The sequence below is a fragment of the Lutjanus erythropterus genome, chromosome 3 (genome assembly GCF_056507025.1).
Source record: "Lutjanus erythropterus isolate fLutEry1 chromosome 3, fLutEry1.hap2, whole genome shotgun sequence".
NCBI classification, from domain to species: domain Eukaryota; kingdom Metazoa; phylum Chordata; class Actinopteri; order Lutjaniformes; family Lutjanidae; genus Lutjanus; species Lutjanus erythropterus.
In genome coordinates this window covers 24,146,931-24,167,254 of record NC_139319.1, presented here as the reverse complement: position 1 = coordinate 24,167,254, position 20,324 = coordinate 24,146,931, and the positions used below count along the sequence as shown (strand labels likewise).

General features: G+C 40.3%; 1 protein-coding gene across 2 annotated transcripts in view; it reads left to right on the top strand.

The window, feature by feature from the left end:
* Positions 1-18,820, top strand: part of atf7ip (activating transcription factor 7 interacting protein) — a 34,231-nt gene extending 15,411 nt beyond the window's left edge. Inside the window, exons 2-15 of one of the 2 annotated variants that reach the window (XM_084715513.1) lie at positions 3,074-3,137; positions 7,703-7,755; positions 8,668-9,192; positions 9,355-9,814; positions 10,954-11,132; positions 11,265-11,402; positions 11,553-11,624; positions 11,718-11,800; positions 13,404-13,468; positions 15,087-15,764; positions 16,032-16,133; positions 17,222-17,299; positions 17,476-17,558; positions 17,904-18,820. In XM_084715513.1, the coding sequence (XP_084571639.1) occupies positions 8,674-9,192; positions 9,355-9,814; positions 10,954-11,132; positions 11,265-11,402; positions 11,553-11,624; positions 11,718-11,800; positions 13,404-13,468; positions 15,087-15,764; positions 16,032-16,133; positions 17,222-17,299; positions 17,476-17,558; positions 17,904-18,362 (2,916 nt within the window). In that variant the 5' untranslated portion in view covers positions 3,074-3,137; positions 7,703-7,755; positions 8,668-8,673 and the 3' untranslated portion in view covers positions 18,363-18,820. The remainder of the gene's footprint in view (positions 1-3,073; positions 3,138-7,702; positions 7,756-8,667; positions 9,193-9,354; positions 9,815-10,953; positions 11,133-11,264; positions 11,403-11,552; positions 11,625-11,717; positions 11,801-13,403; positions 13,469-15,086; positions 15,765-16,031; positions 16,134-17,221; positions 17,300-17,475; positions 17,559-17,903) is intronic. The other variant, XM_084715512.1, reaches the window with a different exon arrangement.
* Positions 18,821-20,324: the final 1,504 nt, after the last annotated feature.

Sequence of the window (20,324 nt, the reverse complement as noted above, 5' to 3'; positions counted from 1 at the left end):
ATTAACTCATGAGCTGAAAAATGAAAGTAATTGCTTTTGTTAACTCTTCAGTCATAATGTGGAGTGCTGCTAAATAGTGAGCACAAGACATGTGAGCTCTTCACAACAACAGTGAAACTCTAAACCAGGATTTGGAGTTCAGCACTGTAACATGTAGAGACAGTAATCAGTAATCAGACAGAAATCATTAAATCAGATTTGTTGTTTTAGAGCTAACTTTTTCTCTAAAGATCCATGAATGAGTATGGAGATTTCTGCAGATACACTTTTTTTCTTTCTTTTTTTTTCTTTTTTTTAGGAGGCGGAGTCTGTTATAGGATCTGCTTCTGCCTGTGCTCAGCATGCTGCTCGCAGCAGCGCTGGTGGCCATTTTGTGTTTCTGCAGTAGCAGAAAGGGGGGTTGGGCAAATAACGAACAGCAAGGTTTTATTTACTCTCACAGGGATTTTGATGAAGACAGGTGAAGGGGGCAGTTGTGGTTAGAAGTTACTGTCCACTACTTCAACAACACATGTCTCTGTCTGTTTTGAGTCTCAATCAGTCCAATGAGGAAATTACTACAAATAAAATATTATATGAATAATCAATTGGTGCAAATTTGAATAAGGGAAGTAATAATGCACAAAGTTTATTTTTCAGTTTGTAAGTGGGTGTTCTTTGTTCCTCTTGAGAAAATAACCACCCCCGTGTTGGAATGGTTCAGTCTGCTCAGCAGCAGCCCTCCCTGCAGTGGGAGAGGCTGGGCTGATAGAGGCTGCTCAGTGTGTCAAGTTGTGCTCCAATTTCTTTGCTGTGCGCAGCTAGCTTGGGACTGTGAGGCTAAATAAAGCGGCATTTCTTTCTTGTAATTGAAGAATGCTTGACAAAAAAACACTTGATACAGTTTTTGCTGACATAATGTTTTAATTTCTAATGCAGTAATTGTCGATAATCACAAGAAGTAAGCTTAATCACGCTTATGTTTATGAGAAAAGTTCTTATTTGGCTTATAACAACTTGTTTCAAATAATTACATTAAAAAAAAATTAAGAGCGCGTAGTATTTCACTGATCGTGTGAAAGCCCAAGAAAATATAACTCCATGCTTTCCCTCATTTAGAAAATCTATAGCTGCATTTTGACTGTTCAATCACTTCAATACTTTATTCTTTATCTCTTTTGTTTTGAACGCCCCACCCCCACCCCACCCCTGCCATCAGAATGGACCAGTCCATGTTTGACTTGGAGAGGCTGTTCCAGAGAGCGAAAGACAGAGTGGGTGTGTGTGAGTGTGAGTGTGAGAGAGAGAGAGGCAGAAAGAAGGAGGGGGGAGGGTGCAGCTGCCTCTGGGTTGAGTGTGCTGTGGGGGTGCAATTTAGCACTGGCTGTGCGCCGCTAGCTAGGCCTTGACTAAAGTGCAAGTTGTGCTGTTTTGTCATGTTAAAAGTGGCTTTTTTTGTCATGTTAAAAACTGTTTTTACTTGTTATTGTTTAATGGTACATAAAAATAGGAGATTGGGCCTTGTCATCGTTACCCTTTAAGAAGGTATGGTTTCTTTAAAGCAACCAAGAAAAGATCCTGGATTTTATTTAGATAGGACAGGCTGAACCAGGCTCCGCCCCTTTACCTTGGACCTTTTCTCTGGCCTTTCAAGTCAAGTGGTCCATTGATTACACTTTATTTATCTGACCTCCAATAGATAATCCCAATTTCTTAAGTCCTCCTCCAAAGGAAACTTTTCTTTTATTATTTAAAATGTTTTTTTGCAGTCCTAATTTTGTTAAACATTGAGTTTTTTCATTCTCTGTTCAGCTTGCTCCCATTAGAAGTAGTTCTGCAATTTTCTTTGAAGCAGCTCCCTCTCCCTCTCCAGTAAACTTTTGTTTGGTCAGTTTCAGTCACAATTTACTTTTTTGCATTTAGAAAGTCAAAAATAGAAATTCTTCAAAGCCCATGTGTTGATTTTTTTGAAAGTGTTAACACAGAAAAGATAAAACAAGACCCATTCAAGGAAGAAGCTAGCAGAATGTTTTCTGACGGTTAAACAAGGAAGTGTTTTCTTCTGTTTTAACAAACAGAACATTAAAGCACACTGTAAAACCATCGATCCCATTGATTTTCTGCAGTTCTTGGGGGATTAGCCTTTAGCATGATCTATAAGAGGGCTGATATGTGAGATCATATTACATCCTGAGTAAGGTCCTCTATAGTCTGCAGTGGTCAGGTCATTAGAGGGATTGTTGTAGGCTAACCTGGTCCTCAGCTCAGTGGCAGCTAGTGCTCAGTTTATTGCACACAGCACCTCAGGTGACCGTATGTATGCAGTTCAGATACAATCTGTCAAAGATTCAGTAGAGAGGCCAGAGGAAGGGGTTTATTTATAACAATGTCAGGGTTTCTAATTTTGTCTTTTTTTGGCTATGGTGAGAGTAAACGTTAAAGCACCTGAAATCATATTCAAACAGCGGATAGTGAATTCTCAAGATATAGACAACACTAAAGGTCAAGCACTGCACTCCAGATGTATTTCTGTGTGTTACTGTGTGTCCTTGACCTTTTTTCATCATTAAACTTTCTTTGCCTGTGGTGTTATTTTAGAAAGGAGAGAACCCCCCCGTCCTCTGTCAGAATGGTTCAGTCCGTGCTGGCTGTAGATTTCCATACTGTGGACTAGTTTGTGCTAGAGTTGGGGGATGGGTGTTGCTAAGCAACAGTCTGTGCAGTGTACTTCCCCTCTGTCTGTGCGGTGCTAGCTAGGGCTGATATTGATAATCACCACGCTGTACTTCAAAATGTTGTTGGCACAAGATTTGATTTGTATGTGGTGACTGCAAATAAGTCATGCACTTGATTGGTGTCATTAGGAAAAAAAAAAGAGTTAATCTCATTTTTTTGTTTAATAATATGCATAATGGCAGACTGCTGTGTCTGGGGCATTTAACTGCCTTTTTATTTGAAAGGTTTAATTAATGTCCATTATAGGCACATGTAGGCCACACACCCTTTATAGTACATACCCCTGCAAGGAACAAGATGGACTAGTCCTAACTGAGTCCCTCCTCCTTTCTTTTATGTTCTCCTGCTGGCCTCTCAGCCGTTCCCTGCTCCCACAATCAACAAATACATGGAAGGCCTCAATACCACACATCCTGCTGAAGGTTGATATTTCTTTGATTTTTAAGCATGTTTAACATTTTTCTGTATCATGTAAATCTAACTCAGCTTTTGTCATTGCAGCTTCTCACTCTTCAAGATTAGCTTTGGATACTGGTAGTGAATGCTATGCTAGTTGAAGAAAGCAGAGTTTTGTCTTATTGTTTGTTTGCTTTGTGTTTTTTTTTAAAAAACACAAAACACTCGTTTGAGACATTCCATACATGTCGGGGAGTGTGATGTTAATTTTCATTAATGTATTTGATCAACAACATTGATAGAGACGTTTTGTTACCTGCAATACTTCGCGATACTAGGAGTACGCATGCTTCTTAGGCATTGTTTGTTCCTGGTCGCATTTTTGGGCTAAGTAACAGTAACTGCAACTAACATTCATTGTCATTTAATCTGTGGATTAATCGATTAGTTGTTTGGTCTATAAAATCTCAAAATGTTTTTTTTTTAAAAGTGAATCAGTGTTTTGATCAGTTTACTATCATTGGCAGTGAGTAAAGAAATTAGAAAATATTCAGATTTATAAAGCTGAAATCAGATAATTTTTTACTTTTTTTTAACTCATGACTGAAATTGGCTAATTGAGCTTCAAAATGGTTGGCAATTAATTTAATAGTAGGCAACTAATCGATTAAATCGCTTAATAGTTGCAGATGAAAATGGAAGTTGTTTAACTAGCAAACATGCATGTTGTGTGCATACACACATGACTGTACAAGTATGTATTTATAGTTCTGTCAACACATTTGTAGTTGTGCAGTATGTTTGGTCTATTATATGTGAATCTCGCAAACATCACACAGGTATAAAGAGTCTCCATTGCTAACAGTCATTAAGGTAGACATTTTTTTATTTGTATTTGTTTGTTTTATTTTTAGGCAGCACTGTCTTGCTAACACTATTTTAGGGTCCCATGGCGGTCCAAATGGTGTTATGTGGAGTGAGGACACTGTGCTGTTGTGACAAAGAGCTTTGAACAGAATTTGGGCATCCTCTCATTGTGCCCAGTGTGAAGTAATTGTAGAAATATTTTATTTATATACCTTTCAAACAACACATTAGAGTCATTGTGCACCTACAAAATGGTGCTTGATTTTTTGTTTTTTTTAGCCTAAAGTGGCCCTACTTACTCCGGCTGCTGACGCACACTGTCAGTGTGGATATTTTCACCGAACTTGCTTGTTGCTGTTTATTTGTTCTTGCTGCACTGTGGTTTACTCACAGATTGTGCTGTGTGTCAAGGAGTAGGTTCCAGTCTTTCAAACAAGCACAATGATGTGATTTTTCAAATCAGGTACAGCCAGTGCACAGTAGGTAACAATAATCAAAAGTTTAGAAATTGATCGGTGTCTGTAAGATACTGACATTAAATAAAAAAAACAGATCTTTCATTTGTATCAGCCAGGGACATACCTGAGAATAACTGTTATCAGGGATAAAGGATACCTCATTAAAAACATGTATCACAGTCTGGATGCTATTCTTAGGAGGCCAACTTGCTTTGCCAAATTGCGCATGTTTGTCCATAACCTGTATCCCAACCAGAAATGGCTTTTCCTTTGGATTTGTGATCAACTTTCCCATTGACATTAAAAGGGCCTTGAAGTGTTTGACAATGAGTTTTGGTGATGTTTTGATGAACAGTATGGCAAACTGCTGCAATATGGTTCTAAATCTGACCCAACAATGTGATACTTTTTCCCTGAAAGAGAACTTTTTGATGTTTCTCATACCTGTGTGTGAGGTAGGGATGCTCTCCAGTTATTTGGAGTTGGACTGAGTTGCATGTCTAGTTTGACAGAGTTACTGCCACTTTGTGACTTTGACCAGCAGCCCAATAGCTTGTCACCTGGTGTTGAAACAGTGGGTTGCAGAGACAAGACTCTTAAACAATAAGCACCTGTTTTGCAACATGAAAGAAAAGAAGTTGTCAAAACCCAGAGAGAGGAGGGACAATGTCTCTTTGTCTTCTGTTTTGATTCCTCTGGCTTACCACAAAGGCATAAATGAAAAATTCCCTCTTATGTATGGTAGCACAAACACGCAGCTGAGTGAAGCAATAATTTAAAAAAAAGATTTTAAAATTAGTTATTAAAATGTGTTGGAAGCTCTGTGAGCCCTGTCTTCTGCGCATTGAAATATGAGCATGTCAGATTGTTGACTTCAAGTTCGAGCAGTCCTGCAGGTGATCTACTTAATGTTTTGAGTCAGCAGTCAGTGCATAGTATCACAGGAAACAACTATAACATGAATGAAACAACATTTTGGGGTCTAAATTCAGAACCATTGCACTTTCACCTCAGAGACTTTGAGTTGTCTGGGCTGAAAACAGAAGTGGAAAATATCCCTGTGTGCTTATCAAGCTTTCCTGAGAGTTTGAGCTTAAGTGTAAAAATGTGCACATCTGTGATGTGAAAGTAAATTACGTTGGTGTTCCTTTTTTTAAAAAAAATCTAGCTACCCTGACTTTGTGACTTACGGTGTGCGTTGAATGCCACACCTTTGTCTCTACATGCTTGTCTGACATATGCAATAATTAAGTGGTGATTGTTAGGTCCAGCAGAGGACTCACTGACGTAGCAGCAGACAGTGCTATGTCTAAATATAGACTGATGACCTTGGTATAAGTTTGAAAAAAAAAAAACACATTTAGAATCAGTTTGTATTCTAACCACAGTGTTTAAGAGTTAATGTATATATAATGTATGAACCCAGTGCAATAAAAATACCTGAGGATTAGCTGTAGGACTTGATGGGATGGACAAAAGGAAAAATAAACATTTTGATCAGGTTTAACTTTAACTTACTTAACATTTTTGTTTCATATAATATATCTTAAATATTCTACAATTTGTTTACATTGCCAACTTGCTGAAGCCTCTGGCTGAACAAAAAAAATCTCTATTAAATAGGGTGATGCTGTAACCTGATACATCTGATAGAGAATCCTGTTCAGCTAGCTACAGAGAGCTCAGTCTGGCAGCAAACAGCAGAGCTGACGGCCATTTTGAGTTTCTGCACTGGATCCAGTCGCGGTAAATGAGGCCGTAGGATGGGGGAGGGGGATACTCTGCTCTGCGCAGTGTGCAATAACATTGGAATGTGAAGAGTACCAGTGATCGTGCTCGCACCTAACACCGCTGTTTATTTGTTCATGCTGACTTTTTACATGATACTTTTCTCAGGCTAAATTTAAAGCAACTATACTGAAATATCTTCCCACTTGTTTTTATAATAAGGAGTTTGTTGTCAGGAAGGATACTTGCTGATATGAAAGCAGAGCATGGATGGCTTACAGTGTTGTGCGGATGCGCCAGCATCTCGGTGTGCTGCTCAGCTTTACAGTGTAAAAATATACACTCACTTCACATCAGTCTTCTTAGTGAATGGCACATTTTTCTGCGCACATGTGACAGCTTGCTAAATTGTAAAATATACATGGCTAAATAAAACAAAGCCTGTCAGCTGCAGTCTTGCTGGTCAGCATTGCAGTAACAGTAAAGCTAACCACCATGTAGTGGTGTGTAAAACTGAAGCAGCTTAGTGCTCTCAGCAGATAAGATGTTAAAGATTGCTTGAATAATAACTGGCTGTCTTCTGTTCCTGTGCTGAAACCAACAGATAGATTTATCTACATACTGTATCTACAATTGGAACATGTCTGCTTTTTGTTACAACACTAGAGGTTTGTTAACAGATGGAGTGGTCTCATAAATGCAGTCAACATGTTAACTGGAAAAAAAAACTGTGGCAGCACATTCTTGAGCTCACATTCACTAAAATATGGGTTGGTAAAATAATAAGCATGGAAGCCTCTTTCCTGCAGTTAGATGCCTCTCTGTCCACTGCTCTGGAAAGCCATTTCCTTGTTTTGAATCTTTTTCTTCGTGACCTCTGTTTGTGCTTTGGTTAGCATGTCACATATCTTAACTGGGTTCTTTTAGACTGCCATCTTGTCTGCATATAGCTTATTTGCCACCTGATACATTTTTGTTAATTTGCATTGTTGATTTTACTGTGATTTTATTGTTGATTATTATGTCTCAATTGTTATGTCCAAAACTGCAACAACAATCACTTCACATGCAGAAACAGGAAATAGAAGTAGAAAAATCCTTTTTTAAAGTTTATTTGACAAAGAAGTATGACTGTAGAAACATTCAGATGTAACACTAGGCTAAATATGTTTGAGGGCTCATATCAGTGTCCGATATACTGTAAATATACACTAACTTTTTTAGTTCAGATGGGTGGTCTACTGTGTGGTGTGGTTTAATTTTAGTAATAAATGTGGATATATACATAATTGTCATCAACACAGTTTTGCTTCCAGTTCGATCAAAGTCGTAGCGACCTCACAAATAAATATCTCCTTTTGAAGCCATGGGCTCAGTTACAGCTCAAGGGATGGAGATTCAGAGGAGCTAAATTTAGGGTTACACTTCTATTTGCATGGTCTGTGCATTTCATACATAGTTGATCTTGTTCTCCTAGTTTGAAGCTGTAATATAAAATTTACTTAAAACAAAAAAAACTCTCTTTTTTTTCCCCTCAGATTGTCGTGGAATTCTGTGGTAAATCCATGACCAGAAACCTTTCAGCTTGAAGGTGAGTTATTTATAAATTATTTATTTAGTGTTTGTACGGCATGTTGCCTAATATCATTGCACATTTCTTGTTTGCTACTGAATGTAAAATGAGATTTTTACAGCAGCACACAGCTTTAATGCATTTTAAGTTGGTTTGAATCCATACAAAGAAGCCTAATTAATGACACAGACATAAAATGAATATACATGAAATGAACACAGATAAAATGACACCTAGCCTCAAATTTACAATGTGTGCAACAATCAGAACTATGAACGGAAAATCCTTCATGTTTTGCATAGCCTCTTTACTGCTGCCAACACAGCCTCAATGCGCCTGTTCTGATTGGCTGAGGGCAGAACCAATAGCAGTGTGGGGGGATGGGAGGAAGGTTGGGCTGCTGCTGTTGTTAACTTCAATGTCATATCTGTTCTCTGGATCGGGGCTTAGGTAAACATGAAAACCATAGGTTAATCAGAAAATTAAAGAAAAGGGAATTTGTCAGAACAGTTTAAGCTTTTTCTGACTGACATGAAAAAGGCTCTCTGGCTTACTGAGCTGCACATTTGTCACTGTAGGACAGATGCAGCACTATGTAATCAGGCAGAAAGGATCTGTCTGATTTGGCTTAGATCATCTTACAGAATCAAATTTGTAGTAAAGAAATAGGCTGTTGAGGAACCATTTTGGTATGCAGATCTGTGTGAAAATAGAACCTTCTAGAAAAGAACAAACAAGAAAGGCTGAGGGCTCCACAGTGACCTCTAGTGGTTGCTCTGAGACTGTGCAGGCATTTCTCTACTATGCAGTGCGTAAAGTCCAGGGCAGGTTCCTGGGCGGAGGACACTGGTTGTGTACTCTGGCAGCCATCACTATGGTTTTCTAGATCTTTCCTATGATAGCATCTAATCTCTCCTTTTCACTCCACAGGCAGCAATGGAAGTTGTTGTGACAGAGGAAAAGAAGAAGATTTTCCGTGCAAGGAAAACCATGAAGATCAGTGATCGTCAGCAACTGGAGAATCTTCACAGCACTTTGTTGACAGCAGCTCCAGGTTTGTCAGACACATCTTCACCACCTCTAATGAACGGCACGCACAAAGAGGACGGTCAAAAAGCAATGGACAAAGAGCAAAACAACATCTCGGACTCAAACTCCCCCTGCGCTACGTCCCCTGCCTCTCCAACCTCTCTGAGCTCTCCTGCTCCTTTCCTGTCCCTGAATCTGTCCCCTTCACCTGTCTCACAAAGCCCAAAAGCAAAGGACGAAAATTCTCCCACATCACCATTCCATTCTCTGAACTTTGAACTGAAAAAGATGGAGGAGGAGGAGGAGGAGGAGGAGAAAGGTCCTTCTCCATCCCCATCAAATGAGTCTGTTACACCAGCATCAACAGTATCCAAGGAAAACCAGGAAAACGACACAGAGGTCGACCTGGTGATGGAAAAGAAAGAGGTAAATGCCAAGAAACTTCAAGGACATTGTCACAAACTTACACTTTCTACAATGTAGTATCAGTGACCTGGATATATATATAGGGTTAATCTTGAAATGTTGATAGATTGAAAGTCTAGAAAACTTTTAAATTAATCAATGTTTAATTATATTCTTTCTCAGGCTGAACAGACTACAACAAAGGACCCTGGTGTGGATTTGGTGAAGGATTCTCTTAATGGTTCAGTTCCATGTTCGCCTGTGCCACTGCCAGTATCTGATTGCACAGAACCAATGGATACAGACAATGACACTAAAAAAGCCAAGGACCCTGAGGCTTCCGTGGCCAAATTAAAAGATGAAAAGCCTTCATCCCCCAAATCAACCACTTCAGATTCTTCTCTCCCTTGTCCTTCATCATCTCATGCAGCATCCTCTTCTTCTGTGGATCTAAAACAAGAAAAGGAAATCAAGGAGGAGGACACAGAAGAAGAGGAGAATGAAAAAGAGGATGTGAAGAAGGGATCAATAAATGAGGCAAAAAAGGAGGTGGAGCTGAAAGTAGAGACCAAAAAGGAAAAAACTGAAGATAGACAAACTACAAAGCCATCTCGGCCATCATCCACTCCACCTTCCAATACAGGTATGAGAGAGTGGATGTTGTGTCAGATAGCTTCAAGATAATCATGTATATTTTATACAGTATTTATTATTATTGAGCTACAGTTAAGCCAATAGGACCTGGAATGGAAGGCTGTGTAGGGTTCACGGTTAATGTAGAAAGCCATTGAAGGCTGTATGACATGCTAATCAGATATCACTTTAGTTAGCACTCAAACATTATAGTATTGCAAGTTGAGCAATTTGTGAAAGACAGATTTCAAAATATTAGTCGAAATCAGTGCTGAGCAGACAATGATGTCCTTTTGACCAAGGTCAAGCTTCAAATACACTGGATCGTCCCATAACACAAAAAGGAAAAATCTTATTTCTTATCCTCCCTGCCTGTTCTCCACACCCACGGTTTGTTGAAAAGGCTTAATGCCTCCAAGCCGAGACACCCGGGTGATGTCACTTGAATAATTTTGTCAGAGTCCAGAGTCACAAAAGACATTACACAACTGTTTCACAGACTGTGACATATGACTTGTAAATTGATTTATGCGTGTAAAATTGTTCCACCATGTGATGCTACAACAGAAACTCATATTTAGCAAATATTTAAGCTTAATAAATGAAATGGTATGTTGTGTTGTGCAAGAAAATAAGGTAGACACGTTCTTGCACTTTAAAGCATGAAAATGTAATTTGATCTCTGATGATGATGTTGTTTATGGTAAGAAGAAGATAAGCATGAAAGCTTTTAAATACAGTCCAGACCATCCCAAGGAACAAAAAATTGTAAAGCTGAAGTAAAGTTTCAATCATTGTGTAAGCAACTTGTTATCACTTACAAATCCAGTGGAAGGTTCAGTTCAAACATAACTGGACTTTGATTGCTGGACATTCTTATGCTAACTGCTTTTTTTCCAATACAAATGTGAAACTATAAAAGGTGAAATGCAAATGATATAAAAAGACACTAACTTTAAGCATGTAAACATGAAGTCCTTAAAAGCTATTTATGTTGACTTAGAAATCCGTTTTGTCTGTTCTGTTTCGTCCTGCTTCAGCTGAAAGGGACTGAGGCTGACCAAAGACAGAAGAGTGCAAGAAAGCATTTAGGGCAATGAATGACTCATATAGGTTAGTAACTGGCCTTTGTCTTTGTTTTCTAAATAGTGCAAGAGGACAAGGGCTCCACCTCAGGACTGAAGCGTACTTTATCAGAGGGGTATGAACATGATGGACAAAGTGTAAAAAGAGAGGGGAAGAGGCCCAAGGTGGAGCGTGGGGATTTGGAGGCAGAACTGGAAGTTAAAATTACTGCAAAAGCTGGCGGTGACCATAAGCTTGAAAAGGTTTGTATGCAACTAACCTGCTGCCTAGAATTTTTCCCCAAAGTCTTAGCCAGCTGAACTCTGCTTTGATGCCAATGGATTTGAAACTTACTTGAGCTTTTTTTTGCCCTTTTATCTGATAACCTTTCTCAGATTGTGCAACAGCTGGTCGATGAACGGTTGAGGGTCTTGCAGCTGACCATTTTTGACAAACATTTCGAAGAGCTGAAGGACAGAATAAACAAGATTGACTGTGCCACTAAACACCAAACCGCCATTAATACACTCCAGGTAAGAAGACAGTAGCACATGCAGCATTGTATGAAGCTCTTTTGCTGTTAGCTAAGGAGTACTGTGTAGCTAAGGAGTTATTATAATTCATTTCCCTCAGTTGGCAAGGCACAAATCTTAAGTCCACCTCTCTCCTTACTGTTTGATTAGGCCAAGATAGCCCGATTAGCAAAAAAGTTTGGAGAGGCCAATCAGGCATCAGAGAATAAAAGGAAACAAGAGGTAAGAAATGGTTTTCCTTTTGTTGAATGCTAAAATGTTTGCACCTGGTAGGGAAGAAATTATGCCTGAAAATGTTCTGTCTAATTTCCGCAGGCGCTTGTTGCTGTTGCTGCTGCTACTCCTGCCGCTACTGCTGCCAAGATTGTGACTGTTGCAAACAACCCTCAAGCTCCGCGGTAAGTGTGTCCATGTCTCATCTAACTTCCTGTCAACCATACTGTACTTGTTAACCTATGAAGTTAGCAATGAGGTTTCTTTGGAAGTGATTTGTAGCACTTCACTGCAGGCTCACATGTGTGCCAGACCATTTCATCATGTGACAAGATATTTTGATTTGTCAAAATTCAGAGCATAATTGTATTTAAACATGTTAGCAGTCTATTCCTTGGTATTTTGTGTGAATATAATTTGACCTTTGTATGAACGTGACAATACCGGACTGAAGCCAGTATTACACACAAAGCCGTTCACAGCGTTAATAGTTGACATTGTCCCAGGTTGCTATCTGTAATCACTAGAGACTGAATTTAAAACTAATAGACAGAATAAAGAATATCTGCATCCTCCAAATCCCTACCTTTTTGGACACAAAGATTCCATGTCCCTTGTTCGTTTTGTCAGGATCAACTGATTTAAACTCTTAACTTTACTCCAAATATTTCTTAAGTCTGGTTTGGAAATAAAGAAACAAGTCTGTTTCACACCTGCAAAGTAACCCTGCGTGGGTCCAGGTCCTGAGTCTTGTGACGTTCTACAATGTGAAGCCAGAGCGTTTCCTCAGGCAGTGCAGAGTGTAGTTACAACTGCACCTCTCCTCCCAACAGCGTGCTGCGTCGACAGGCAGTAGAGCCGCAGCCTGAGGTGCCCGGAGAGACAGTGGTGCCCTCTGTTGGTGAGACTGCTGTACTGTCTTTCAAGAGAGAGAAGGAAGAAGAAGAAATGGAGGAGGGACAGGACCAAGATATGTTACGTCATATTGCGATGGCAAACAAGCTGGCAGAATTCAGTGAAGGACACTGCAGAGCAGACATTAAACTGCGCACAATCACTTCACACTTGGAGAAAGTGCTGTACCACAACTGCAAGAGAAGCTCAGGGAACCCCAGGCCTGACCGCTACGCATCTTATATATTCCGCTACTTGGTCCCATATGATATCTACTGTGACTGGGTCGCTAAGGTCAACTATGTGGGATTAATGGGCAAGGAGGCACTGCCCACGAACTTGAGGAGGACCATGAGGATGTACATTGAGCGTCGATTCCCCTTACTGTCTTGTGACAGCTGGAGAGAGATTCGTGACGTTATCAATGAAATACTGCGAGTTAAGAGAAAACCTGATTTTTTTCGAGAATGTGATGAAAGAACCGCTGCGTCATTTTGACAGTCTTATGTCATAGGAACAGAAGCATACTGGGACAATTGTCATTATCATTGATATTATCAAAACATTACTCTCATTGCCCTTAGATTCTTGTCTGCATTTGTAAAGATTAATTGCATAATGAAAAGGATATAACTCCCTGATGACTTGTAAATAAGAAGTTGTGGACCTGGCACCACACCGTTGAACTATACTTGCATCCTGATAAATGCTTTAATGAAAACTAACATGTACTCAAGTTTTGAGGAGGAACTCACTACAATTTGTTCAAAGATGAGGGTATGAAATTAAATAAAATGAGATGTTAGAACCATAAGCATTCAATCGTCTTCCTGTTGTGGACATGAACAGCTCTAAGCGTGAACAGCTCTAAGCATAAGCAATCTTTCTAAACAGGCCAGTCCGGACATCCATGGAGGTAAAGCAGGCTCCAACAACTGTTTCGTCATCCAGCACAACTGGTGAGTAGCAGGATTTCCTTTATGCTGGATGTTATGTTGGTCTTTTCCTTTCAATGGAATCACCAGCAGTGTTAGCCGTGTCACTGCTCAACAACAAAGTTGTGGGACTTCAAACTTGGCTCTGTTTCTTTCCATGTGGAGTTTGCTGCATGTGTTCATGTGGGTCTGTCTGGATGATGTAGATTCCTTTCACACTACAAAGAAGGTTATAGTTTCATTCAAAGGTTTTAAAAGACCAAAACTAACAATGGATTGTCTGTGTGCCAAACACAGAGGGACATGTTCCTTCATAACCATGAACAGTTTGTTTTGAGTCAGTCTGACATCCCCTACTGAAACTGTCGCGTCAATACATCTGTCCGTCCAATTCTCATAAAGGCAATATCCCTTCAAATTTGGCACAAGTGTCCACTTGGACTCAAATAGGAACTGATTAGATTTTGGTAGTCAGAGGTCTTTTCAAACCATGTTTTTGGCCATAACTCAAGATTTCATATGCGTCATCTGCTAATTATGTCAAATTTTCACATAAATATCAAAGAGGATACAATTCTTCCATTAAATATCCAAAAGGTCATAAGTCAACTTCACTGTGACATCACAATGGAATCATACAGCTCAATAGAGATAAGATAAGATCTTTTATGATAAGAGATAACATCACCAGTGCCTTTAGGTATGTTGTGGGTGATGATTGAGAGGATTATTTTTGTATGTCTTTGCACTGTGTTTTACGGGAAAATATTTCAGTTTGTCTTTAATTTCTTTCTGTGTTATATATTAGGAGTCTGAACAGACATGGATGTAAACTGCAACTTGGCTGATGGCAAACCTAGTGTTTATTTGTAACATGTTTTTAGAAGGAATGAATGGCATGGAGCTGACAGGCCTGAGGAACTCAAAGTATTAAGAGATGAATGCATCATTGGTTTTGTTGTGGAAATTGCATTAGGATAGGTCTTCCCTGCCATGAACCATGCTAGCAAAAAACGACTGAATAAAACAGCTTTTCATTGCTTAGTATGGATCGACTTGACTCTACTGGCTTTTAGCACTGCAGATAGTACTCCCTCAACCAGGGTTGGAAATTATTAGCACTTTCCTTAATTGATCATTGGCAATATTAACAATCAAGTAATAGATCAATTCCCCTTCTCCTTTGCTGTTGCTCATTACCCACACAACGAAGCTACAATACTCTTATAACAGAGGATATACAGGGATTATGTTCCTGAAACATCTGCAGTTTGTTAATAGACCACGGTGTTGCCTGTGTGATTTTGCAAGCTGCTATTTTTTGAATGAATAAACATGTGGTTGCTATTCATGGTAGCTTGGCTGTTTTAAAAAAGTTGGATATGTGCAGGACATCCTGTGTCAGTGGGCAGCTCACTAATGTAATAAAGTACCAGGTACTACCTCTAATGGAAAAAGTGAGTAGAGTCGAAATGCAGCTAATGACGATTAATGTGCTTCTGGGGTTTTCACCCTTTATGTAAATAAGTAGTTAACTACATTAAGGAGCACAGTATGGGAGCACAGAATGCTGTTCAGTTGAAAATCTCAGTGACACCACCAGTCGTATCTAAAATAAGCAAGTTTTCCTTTTTCTCCATAGCAAATCCAGTCCTGACAGCACCAGCAGCCCCCACCGCAGCTCCTGTCGCAACACCCACCTCCACTGCTATGGTTACACAGGCACCCATCCTCCAGCTGATCACCTCCACCTCTAATGCTGCCTCCACCTTGGCCACTGGCATCACCACTCAGAGTCCCACAGGCACCCTGCTGCTGAAGACGGCCCCCGGGAGCGGCGTGATGACCACGGGCCAGCCGCTGCTCATCCAGCTGCCTTTATCAATGACTAATGGCCAGGCAGGAACGCTGGTCAACATCCCCGTTTCTTCTTTGTCCGCAGCCAGCTCACTCACCAAGGCCAAAACCACTGCTTCTACCGCCACTTTTATACTCAAGCCTGCTCCCGCAATCACTACGGCACCAGCGTCCGCACCAGTGTCTGCTCCAGCTGCTGCCACTGTCCCAGCGCTCCAGGCCTCCACTGGCCAGATGTCCTCTACCCAGATTTCTCTTGCCCGTGCTGTCTACCAGGGGGGTGCTGGAGGGATAACTACACCCAATGCAGGGGTATCCGTGACCACAGCCAGAACGCCGGCTCAGTCTGTCTCTGTAGCAGGAGCCATGTCTTCAGCCTCTTCTCCTGCAACATCTGGGCCAGCAGCAACAGGGTCCACTGCTCCTGGACCGCCACAAGGGACGTCTCTGACATCAAAGACAGGTGAGGGTGTACTTTGATGAACAATGTCTCGGGTGCAGTCAGCAGCCCATAAAAATCAAGTTGTTGGTCATTTGGCCAGTTGCAGAAATGTCGAAATGGGATGTAAAGACATCACATTTCAGCTTTTAAAACGTGTATTGTCATTGTCTGCGCAGCAGTGTGCCTTTCTGTGCCATCTGTGTGAACTTACCTGATGTATTGTATTTGTCTTGACCAAAGAGTAGTGAGGTGTAAAACATTTAAAACACCCTACCTCCCTTTTCTTAGACAACCAAGCTACAGGATCCACTCCCACCAAAGCAGGTGCTTCAGCAACACGACCCAAAGGCTCTGTCATAGATCTCACTGAGGATGATGATGATGTACAAGGTAAGGTTGAAAGGCTCTTTTTCTCCATTAAATAAAATATTTTTATATCATATGTTTTTTCTGTTTTTTCTAAAAATAAGTTGTGACGGTGTGTAAAACATAAATCAGAAGAGAATGCAGTGATCTGCAAACTGGGACAGGGGCAACTGGGAAAGTTGTGAAATGCTCAAAAAACACCTGTTTGGGTTAATTAGTAACAGCTAATAGTATCATGATTCGGTATAAAAGGGTCATCCTCAAAAGGCTCAGTCATTCACATGTAAGGATGGTGTGAAGTTCACCACTTTGTGAAAATTTTGTGTGCAAATAGTCCAACAGTTTAAGAACATTTCTACATGCAAAATTGCAGGGAATTCAGGGATTTCTTAAGTCTACCAACTTTTTGGAATCTGGGTTGTAAACCTTAAAAGGATAGTTCACCCAGAAATTAAAATTCAGTAATTATCCACAAACCGATTGAAGGTAGGGTTTAGTCTTTTAGTCCACAAATCAGTGGTTGCGGAATCAAGAACAATGGAAATGAATGGTGACCAGTTTTCAAACCAAAAAAACAACCCAAACGAAAAACGACAAACTGCCTCCATACTGCTTGTCTGGCATAATCCAAGTCTCCCACAGCCCCAAAATGCCGCTCACTTCCACGTGCACACCGTCACACCACACTCATTCAGTTTAGACATTGTACACTAAGCTAAGGATCTACCATTAAGATTTAGGCTAAAAACATGGTGTAAATGTCATCTTTCAAGTCAGCTTCACATGTTGGGGCTTTAGGAGACCTGGATTACACCAGACAAGCGGTATGGAGGCATTTTATGTTTGTTTATATTTTTTGGTTGTTTTTTTAACATTTGAAAACTGGTCACCATTCACTGAAACTGTTTTGGAGATTCTGCAACACTGTTTTCCTGTGAAACTCCAGCAGTGTTTTTTGGACTAAAAACTAAACGTGACCTTCAGTTGACATGAGTGAGAAGATAATAATGACTGAATTTTCATTTTGGGGAGAACTATCCCTCATATGTATGCATGTCTGCAAGTACTGAAAAGAAGCCTTTAGTCATCATGTTGTACTGTTTGTTTTCCAGTGACGGGAGTGAAGACCGCCACTGTTGCAGCTCCCTCACCTGTCCAGCGTTCTCATCCAGTCGTCAGCATTCCCAGCAGTAAGATAACCACATAATATTGATTGCATGAAAGGATGATTTTGTGCATGCATGTAATATTTATATAAACCAGTTCTCTACTCTTGGAGAAAGAGACATAGTTACAGTGATATCATGTGTTTACATTGTGTATTTTAAATCTAAATTATACATGTATAATTATGCTATGTCCTCAGGTACAGGAGCAAGGTCGTCCCCGCAAAGCAATCAAACTGCTTCCAGCAATCCTCAGTTGACAGTCCACCACCGCCCCCCACTGGTGAGGATTTAGAACTGCATTTTACATATTTTGCAACTGTAGTTTTGTAATTCTCTAACTTATCTGTTAATTATTGGGAAATTGGTATTTGTATATGGTATTAAGTGTGAAAGTTGTCTTTGTCAATCAAAAATGTTTTTGACTGTAAAAGTTTCAATTGACAGGTGTTTAGAAGTCGAGAATTCGCTCAGCCAATGAAAAACTTTCTTGATAATCTTTCTAGACCCACTTTCTATATGAATTTTTACTGGGTGATTTAAAATTATTCAAGAAATGGTGGTCATTATGACATTGAGCCCCTTTTGTTAGAGGAACAACTCATTACAGCATTTTTCGCTTTTGTAGGACTCTCCATTGAAATCCCGCGCTGTAACCACTAGTACGCCAACCCGAGGCTCTAGCATGGCACTGCCTCCTCTCCCAGCAGCACCTGCACCTCCACGCCTACCCCCAGAAGCTGAGCGGACCTCACCTCCTCAGCAGCCTCAGCTGAAGTTGGTGCCAAGTCAGACCGGTATCGTGCTGTCCTGGTGTGTGGCAGAAACTGATCGGACCTGTGCAGCTGTAGACAGCTATCACCTCTATGCCTTCCATCAAGACAACTCTAGCAGTAATGCGGCGCAGCAGCACTGGAAGAAGATTGGGGAGGTCAAGGCCCTTCCTCTGCCTATGGCCTGTACACTGACCCAGTTCCAGTCTGGCTCCACTTATCATTTTGCGGTTCGAGCCAAAGACATTTACGGGCGCTTTGGTTCCTTCTGTGAACCTCAGTGCACAAATGTCATCACTTCAAGCTCAAGCTGAACAGTTATGGAATGGAAACATATTTTTTGCATTTGAAAGTTCATGGGTTCCATTGCTTCTTTTTTGTGTTAGGAACTCAAATGTTGTGTGTTGAACACTTAAAAGTATCTGTAAATATCTCTCTGCATAACAACTGGACTTCTGACTGACTTGGAGAATTGAAGCGGCAAGCGGTTGGTTTTGTCTGATTAATGTATGTAATGTACTTTTTGTGACTTAAGCTGTTGTATAAAATTGAATTTCTTTGCCCCTATACCAAGTCAGATATTTATGTTGTTGACTCCCGTTACTCTGATCTGGACGTCTTTTGCTTTACTTGAGAATACATGACAGGATTAGCAGTGTAAACTCCGAATTGCACAGAAATGTATAAATGTGTCGTAGAAACTGAATGATAACTTTTGTAAATTTTGTCTGGCAACCAGACTTTGACAAACACAATAAAAGGTTTTATTATAGTCGTGACTTGTAAAATTTCTTTTATCTTCTATTTTTTATTTCAAAGCTCTTCACTGCAATTACAGAAACCACTGGTATACCCCCTTGTATACAACAGTGCCCAACAGAGACATTGGTAATAAGATACAGAGATGTCTTTGATGAAAATCCCCATGTTTTACCAGTTCAAATGGATATGTAGTACTTGGCACAGAAGCACTGGATACTTTTTATCTCCCTTGTATGGTGATCCAAGTAATTGGGCAGATCTTCTGAAGCTTTGTTTTCCTCAGAAATCTCACAGCAGCTGTACGTATCAGAAACCCACATTAGCAGTGATGTTAAATGTTGCCTGTGCAAGTGTGCTTACACATGGGTGACACATTTTCTGATCAACAGTTTGCAGTAACACATGAAATTCTAAACTTGGATTTAAACCATACTGGATTATAAATAAATAAATATAATAAAAGGTTGCTTGGGAAATGTTTCATGTGGAAGCCAGTGTTTGACCTCAATGATAGACACCATGTGTGGTAAAACTACATGGAAAACAACTTTGGTTTGTTTACAAAAAAAACTCCACGCCCCTTTTTACTACAGTTCTCATCTTTCAACTGGCTGCACTCGGACCAAAGAGGACATCAGTGTCCAGCATATTGTTGCATATCTGAGTTCTTGCTTAAACTGAAAGTGCCTGAGGAGAATATGAGAAGCACAAGTGGTTTGTATAAATCCAAACCTGCAGCACTTGATTAAGTGCAGACCTTCACCAGAAGCAAATTGCCCTGATAGTCCTTTCCTTCAGTCTTGTTGTATATGAAAGTACATTGATATTAATTTAATCGGTTACACAAGGTTGGTCAAAAAATTCAGTAATATTTATCTACAGAAAAGGTCACGGGGTAACCAAAATCAGTTCATCTTGGTATCATGAATGTGCACAACAAATGCCATGTGTTCATGACTACCAGGTCAGGAGATATGATGCTATGAAAACTAATAATGTCCCAATATTTAAATGTGGGGCACGTTGTCCTGAATATATCAGGAGGATCCCCAGGAGGCATGAGAAACAGGTGGGGATCCAGAGAGAGAGGCAGCATTCAGGAGGGGTTGGCCAAACAGAAGCCAAACACAGCCCCAACAAAACCAAGGGAGAAACTGGATACCCAAGAAGCTGGTTCAGAGAATCCTGGGGAAGATTAGGTTTAGGGGATCTAATCTCTGGGAGATGAGGCTTGGATCCAAGACCTCTGGCCTTGGGGACAAGAAACTGGAGGGAAACTGCGCACAAAACTGTGAAAAATAGGCTGCCACCAAGAACTGAGAGAGACAGCCTGTGGTAACATTTGGACAAAGCATAAAGGAACAGAAACTGAAGCATGTCCTCTGTTCTATAGAGGATGCTGAGGGGAACCATCCTTCTGACAGGTGAATCTCTGCTGTAGCAAGGCAGCAGAGAGATGGCTTGAGAAGTTGAAGGCTCTCAATATTGATGGTCTGTCTTCATTGACAAGCTTC